At 35.0% G+C, this 7,608-nt stretch overlaps 1 protein-coding gene across 1 annotated transcript; it reads left to right on the top strand.

Moving 5' to 3' along the window:
* The first annotated feature begins 719 nt into the window (after positions 1-719).
* Positions 720-7,037, top strand: LOC130976073 (cyclin-T1-3-like). The gene is made up of 7 exons (XM_057900823.1): positions 720-890; positions 2,592-2,890; positions 3,217-3,298; positions 4,459-4,593; positions 5,094-5,269; positions 5,367-5,518; positions 5,790-7,037. Exons 2-7 carry the CDS (start codon positions 2,661-2,663, stop codon positions 6,758-6,760), a joined length of 1,746 nt encoding a protein of 581 aa, XP_057756806.1. The 5' UTR covers positions 720-890; positions 2,592-2,660; the 3' UTR covers positions 6,761-7,037.
* The last annotated feature ends 571 nt before the right edge of the window (positions 7,038-7,608 follow it).

The raw sequence follows: 7,608 nt of genomic DNA on the forward strand, positions 1-7,608 counted from the left end.
TTCAGGCATCAATAAAAATAGTCTTAAAAATGGAAACGAAAACGAGAACAAAACTAATATTAGATCGACAAAAAATAATTATTTTAATGTAAAATATTAAGCTCTAAAATTGTGTAAAATATAGAAACATAAAATTTTGTGGTTTATTATAGATATAGAAACATAAAATCTTGTAGAATTGTGTCTATTAGGTAAGACATAGACAAAAATATTGTGTTCCGAAGAATATAAACACTGAACGAAAATATAATTTATTTTTTGTTATTATTATCAAATTTTTATAATTATATTTTTTATTATTTTATATTTTATTCTAAATTTTGTATGAAAAAATAAAAATAAATTAAACTTTTTTATTATTTATTCTATTTTATATTTAATTCACTATTAAATAAAATAAAAAATACATAAATTTTAAATTTAAATTTTCATATATAATTATTTTCATGTAATAATTTTATATAAAGTCAATTGAATATGAATTTTCACTGTTTTAAATTTTATCGGTTATAATGAAAAATTTATTATAAAATTATAAAAATAAAATTAACCATTAGCACAAAAGGTCACAACCGCTAAGGAGTTATAATTAAAATGACATTGTCTTTTTATACTGACTTAGGTTGTGGATTTGAGTCTTTCTATTTTTCAAGAAAAAAAAATAAAAAAATCATTAGCACAAATTTTTAAAAAAATATATATAAGAAAAACGGAAAAAACACATGAGAAGGGAAACAAAAGCAACGAGATTGTCGAGCTTTGGGTTGCAGCCTCTGCGTGGTGTGAGAACGAGACTCAGAAAAAGAAAAGAGAGAGAAAGAAAATCGAAGGCCACGAAGCTCGCATCGCTTCCCAGAAGAAGACGACGCTTCCCAGCTGTTCCGTTTTGGGTACGTAACTCTCTGCAATTCTTCTCTTTCTCCCTTTGTCTTTCTCTTCATTCTTCCGCGCGTTTCATCGATCTCTCACTTTTCCCTTATTTTATTTTATTTTATTTTATTTTTTATCACTTCAACAACATCTCTTTCTTCTTGTGTTTACATTACTGGTCGCATTAGCCTCCAAATTATGAATTTTTCTACCAATTTAAAGAAACCCTTTTCGGGAGTGCTTCAATTTTCTGCGTTGCGGGTAAGTTCTTGATGATTTTTCCTATTAGGCTTTCGCATTTGAAGGGTTAATTTGACCTAAATTTTTTAATTTTTTCTTATGTGGGTAATGCAAATGGTAATCTAGTTGTTTTTTGGGTCTTTCCGTTGCGCAATTTTTTTATTTATAAATTCTAGGGTTCGTAGCTCTTTCGAAAATCAACTAGTTGGAACACAAGGGCTCAATTAGTTCCCTTTGTAACTTTTGGAAAAAATGGGGTCTCACTGTTTTTTCCATCCAATCTCATCGTTAACTATGTGGGAGTATCAGAATTTGATTGGAGTTTGCGTTCCCAGTTTCTCATATGTTAAATGGACAGAAACCTCTTTTCATTCTTAAGCCTGAACTATTCCCTGGGTCATTGGGTGTAATTTTATCAATTATTCAGTTTGGACCTTAAAATTTTAAATCTCCTATATTTTAATCACCTGATCGAGTCTAGTTCATGCATTATTTAACCTTCATCAGTTGGTTGGATAGAAGGGGACTGAAAATTAACTTTGAGGAATCAAAAGGATTTGAGTATGGCTGAATGGGTGTAACTTTTGTTTTGTACGAAAAACTAAAAATAATAGTTTCACATAGTTCTGCCTGTTGGTGAGGATTTGGTAATGGCATGTTTACAATGCTGAGTTTATGGTTTTTTTCAAGGGCTTGTCATGCAATGGGTCCTCACCATTCACATATGTTGACTACTACTGTTTACTAAACCATTTTATTTTAGAAGAGGAGAGTACATTATGTTGACTATAGCTTTTATTTTATTATGGAAAGTTTGTAATAAATAGGAAATATTTGCCAGTATATTTGTTATTGTAGCCAAATATGTTAGAAACACTTCAATTTGTTAACAACCCATGATTTTTGTCACACCATTCAAAAGCTAATCCTATTTTGCGAATAGTTTCTGGGCATGTATTGGTCGAGCTGTGTAGCAGTGCTGTTTAATTTTTTACGAACTTATTATTTGAGTTAGTTATGTTCTTTGTTTTTATGCCTGTTTAAGTTTTGGGTTGTTTTACTCTGTCAAATACTGTCATTGATGAGGCTTTTTCAAGCTACACTACAGCTCGTGAGATGTAACTTTACAGTATCTGGGCCTTATATTTTGCATTTTTTGCCCGAGACATATTGGCTAGACTTAAATGTTGAAATGAAACTGCAACAATCATTGTTTATTTATCTTTTGTTATTCTATAATTGCGATGCACAAATCCCATTATATAACATCCAAAGGTAATGCCAAATCTTTCATTAGCAGTATGTACTGCAAACCTATTGTCTCTTTAGATAATTATCCAACCTTGGATATATTGGTTTTCCAATAAAAAAGAAAACAAAAAACAAAAAAATCATTTTCAATCACCTACAGTTTCTGTATTTCTGTATAGTACTCAATATTTCAGGTGCATGATGTTCATTTACTTTTATTTATCCTCCAGAATCATTCTGCTACATGATGCTGAAGAAGTGACACAGAAATTTATTCAGTGCACAGAACACTGATACCCATGGCAGGACTTGTCTCTGGGGAACTGTCACATCATGGAGCACCTGATGGCAACTCTTCTAAAAGTTCTAAGGACACCCAGGAAGAAACACTGGGTCGCTGGTATATGTCCAGGAAAGAAATAGAGGAGAATTCCCCGTCAAGAAAAGATGGAGTTGACTTGAAGAAAGAGACATATCTGCGCAAGTCATACTGTACATTCTTACAGGATTTAGGCATGAGACTTAAAGTGTGAGTTTTCTGCTATTAATTTTATTGTTTGTCTTTCATCTTTTCTTTCAGGCATCTCATTCGCATACTTAGTGGTATTTCTTTGGATTGCTCTGAAAAATTTTGTGCTTACCAGACCTTATTTTACTTCTTATTTCTTTCTCTGTCTTTCTTCCAACCTGCTACTTACTAATTTTAATATAGTTGTGCGTCTGAATGATACTTGAACCAACACAGTCTTGTATAAAGAAAGCACTTTGATGCAACTTTTTTATATAGTCGGTGCCCTTGGCAGATGGATGGAATTTACCTTTTAAACATATGGTTTGTTACTTTCCTTCTTGCAGGCCTCAGGTTACTATAGCTACAGCGATAATATTTTGTCATCGGTTCTTTCTTCGACAATCTCATGCAAAGAACGACAGAAGGGTAGGTTGTACTTTAAAATAGATATTATTGGCATTTTACCTCTCCAAATCTTTATTAGGTTTCATTTTAATTTGGGATAATATCTTTGTGCTCATGCAAGGTGGTGTTCTGTGTAGAAACCTTTTTTAAATTTCATGTTAACTTTTCCTTTGGATTAGAGGTGGCAGATACTTAGGGAAGTTTTTCTTCAACATGTAATTTTCAAGTGTTCAAAGAATATGCCTGATATTGGGTAGCTAGTCAATCCATTTTTAAATTAAGCTGCAATATGAACACCTATAAATTGTGTGATGTTGCTGTATAAAGCAAATTTATTTGATAAACATGGAAGTGATATTTCATAAACAATACAGAATTGAGTTTATAGACCTACAACATCTTTATCTGTTTAACATATGCAAAAGTTTTCATGATAATGCTTCTAACTTCTAAGCTGAGTGCAGTACTTATTTCTTTAATCGTGATTTGCAATTTTTGTACAATTTTCACATCAGATGAGTTTTTTTACTCTGTGAAGTCTTGAATTAGAATAATTTGAAGCTGAATTAATCTTAATTTGCAATTTTTTTCAGTTTTCTTTTGTCCAATTATACTTGAATGGAAGTTCAACTTCTTTAACTGTTCTAATTTTTTAGGTTTCAAAATATTAAACACTTCGGCACCTTCTTATGAGTGCTTGTAAGAATTATCCAATATCAGGAGTGATAGGAATTGAGCCACGTGATGGGCATTGGATAGAGTGAGTTTTTAGTTACATAAATAGAGGAATGCTAGAGGGCCAGTAGAATTTATTGGTTTTGGCCAGCAGTTTGCCAGCAATATTTAAAAATGTGGGCCAAAAATGTGTTGGTGGATTGCTAGACTAAAGGAATTAGGTTGATGGCTAAAAGTGCTGACCAAAAAACAATAAATTTTGCTGGACCTTGAGCCTTTTTCATAAATATTATGAGAGAGAATGAGAGAGGTAGAAGACAAGAAGCTATAATTGGAAAAGCACAGGATTTCTTGAGTATCTTGAATCGTTGTATTTCCATATTGATGAACATACATGCTTTCTATAGTATCCTTATCCAGTTCGATTAATGATCTTGTAGTAATGTTATATCTTTAGATTACATAACTGGAATCTCATTATTCACTTGGTATACATCTTTTTGCAGACCATTGCAACTGTCTGTATGTTCCTTGCTGGGAAGGTTGAAGAGACTCCTCGTCCATTGAAGGATGTTATTCTTGTTTCTTACGAGATCATTCACAAAAAGGATCCTGCAGCTGCACAAAGGATAAAACAGAAGGTGTTCTATTACTGCCGGTGCATTGACCAGTTCATTCCCATGCACAAAATTCTTTCACATACAGCCATTCTTTTCACTGTTTGTACCTCTCCATCAATGGAGTATAGTTCAATTTTCTATTTACTTCAAAACTAGGCCCCCCTCCAGTTTGTTTCTAGTCAATACATTCTCTATTTAGGTTATAGAAACATGGTTGATGCCATGGCCTCAATATTGAAATCCTATAAAATGTTCATCTGACTTGTAAATTGTGGAAAGTTTTCAAATGATTTTCATTTTAGTGCATTGTTTGGATATATCATTTAGAAAATGATATTCTGCCCCCCTTTTATTGTATAGTTGATCTGATTCCACCATTTCACTCTTGTAGCTGTATTGATAAAGTATCTCTTGGCATCTTTTGGACCTTATTCTTTCCCTCCAGTTTCCTGTATATTTGGTTCTATTTATTCTAACTTGTTACATATAAATTTGTTCAATAGAATTGGTAAATGATGCAGGATGTATATGAGCAGCAGAAAGAACTAATTTTACTTGGAGAGAGGGTTGTACTGGCCACTTTAGCATTTGACCTGAATGTTCAACACCCCTATAAGCCCCTTGTCGAGGCTATAAAGAAGTTCAATGTTGCAAAGAATGCCCTTGCACAAGTTGCATGGAACTTTGTTAATGATGGGTATGATTTAGTTGCTATTTGTTCTAATCCATCCTTGTTGAATCTATTTTGTTTATACAGATATATATTTGTTTACACACTGCAAAGTGGCTTTCAGGCTGAGGACATCGCTCTGCCTGCAATTTAAGCCACATCATATTGCAGCAGGTGCCATTTTCCTTGCTGCCAAGTTCCTGAAAGTGAAGCTTCCATCAGATGGGGAGAAGGTTTGGTGGCAAGAGTTTGATGTCACCCCACGTCAACTAGAGGGTTGGTGCCATCCCCTCAATCACTTGCATATTCAGATAGTTAACCCGATTGGACAGCCTTTGTTCCCATGGCTTAATGCTATGATAATTTCTGTCATTGCCATGTGTATGGATGGTTATCTTTTACCGATCATGTTAGGCATTTTCTTCAAGAGAACAAACCCAGTTTTGCTCATGGGTAGTTTGTTGTTATAGATAGAATATCCTTCTGTGTTGTAATAGCTGGATGCTTCTGCTTAGCCTTCTGAGTCTGTGTTTATGTTGTTTTGCAGAAGTTAGCAATCAAATGTTGGAACTCTATGAGCAGAATAGAATACCACCATCTCAAGGAAGTGAAGTAGAAGGAAGTGGTGGAGGGGCAACGAGATCTGCTACAAAAGCTCCTGGCTTGAATGAGGAGCAGGCCTCAAAACATACATCCTCACATCCAGCTCCGCATCACTCATCTGCAGAAAATCATGTGGTAGCACCTAGGGGAACAGAAAACCAAAGCAATGATGGGAGTGCAGAAATGGGCAGTGACATTACTGACCACAAGGCTGACCTGGAAATAAGAGAGTCCCGGAACTCTGAACAGTTTCCTCTGAAAGATAACAAGAGAGAAGTAACAAATAGATCTAAATCTGGGACCGAACGCATAGTTTCAGGAGACCAGGATAGAATTGTTGGGACAAAGGAGGCTTCAGAAGTAGGAAGGAGGGATGATCTGGGTTCGCATAAGTATAGCAGTGTCGGTCGAAATATGGAGCTTCGTGAAGGTCCTGTTGGTCACTCACCCAAAGAAGCAATGAAGATGATTGACACAGACAAAGTGAAGGCTGCACTGGAAAAAAGGAGGAAGGAGCGAGGGGAAATGACCTTAAAGAAAGATGTCATGGATGAGGATGATCTCATTGAGAGGGAGCTCGAAGATGGCGTTGAATTAGCAGTTGAGGACGAGAAAAACAAGCGCGAGAGAAGACGGAACTGGTCTAAACTGGACGAGGCAGATCACGGTGACCATGAGGAAACCGGAGATGGTAAACACACAAGCATGAAGGGACAATTACAGAAAGACATGGATGCAGACAATGCAGAAGAGGGGGAGATGTTAGATGATGCTTCATCCCTGTCTAACAATCGCAAGAGAAAGATGGGAAGTCCTCCTCCGGGTAGGCAACCGGAGATGAAAAAGCGGGGTACTTCCGGTCTCTCTGAGGATGGAAATGTGAAAGGTAGAGTTGGCTATGACTATGAGGAATGATGAGGAAAAATCCTTGCTGAGGTGAATGTTCTACTGTCCTTGATTTGGTTTCTGTGATTTGCCTTAGAAAGTTGCAAATGAATGAATTTGGAGGATGCTATGCTCTTGTATGCGTTGCACATTTCTTATTTAAGGAACGGAATGCCTCAATTTTGGTAGTGACATTGAAAGCTTACCTATTTAATATGTATTTCTACCTGAGTTCCCTTCCTTAAAAAAAAAGAAGGAAAAAAATTCAATGATTGAGATTTGAGAGCTGTAATTGGCAAAGCAAGAATTTCAAGTATCTGTTAGATCTATCTACCTCGGCTACTTAAGAAAAGTAACACGTCAGTTTCAACCCATGGAGAATTGGGTTGAGAATCCACTGAATGTTACCATTTCACTTAAATATATAAATGCAATAGATATATAAGTGAATTTAAACACTTCATTTCGTCCAAACACCAAAATGATATTGGTCTACCATTTTGTTATCTTTTGTATTTTTTGTCAATACAATTTCATTTATTAGAAATGCGGGCCTAGCCAGATACATGATACGTATATTGATTTGTACATAATACAAATTTAAAGAGCATGAAGTAAGGATACACTCCATGCAACCCTACCAGCGCTGAAGAGATGTGTTAGTTTTCATTCTCCCGTTCATGAGTCTGCCATTAAACATCTCGTCCACTTTTCTATTAACCTACCATCGACATTTCCATCACGAAACTAAAATATAAGATCTTAGATTTGAGAATATAAGCTTCACTATATTGGCGCAGTCTCCACCCTCGTTAAAATGTTTTTACTGAAAATAACAGAATGGATGGATGAATTAAGGGTCAACATGGAGAGCTGGT

The sequence above is a fragment of the Arachis stenosperma genome, chromosome 4 (genome assembly GCF_014773155.1).
Source record: "Arachis stenosperma cultivar V10309 chromosome 4, arast.V10309.gnm1.PFL2, whole genome shotgun sequence".
Lineage (NCBI taxonomy): Eukaryota > Viridiplantae > Streptophyta > Magnoliopsida > Fabales > Fabaceae > Arachis > Arachis stenosperma.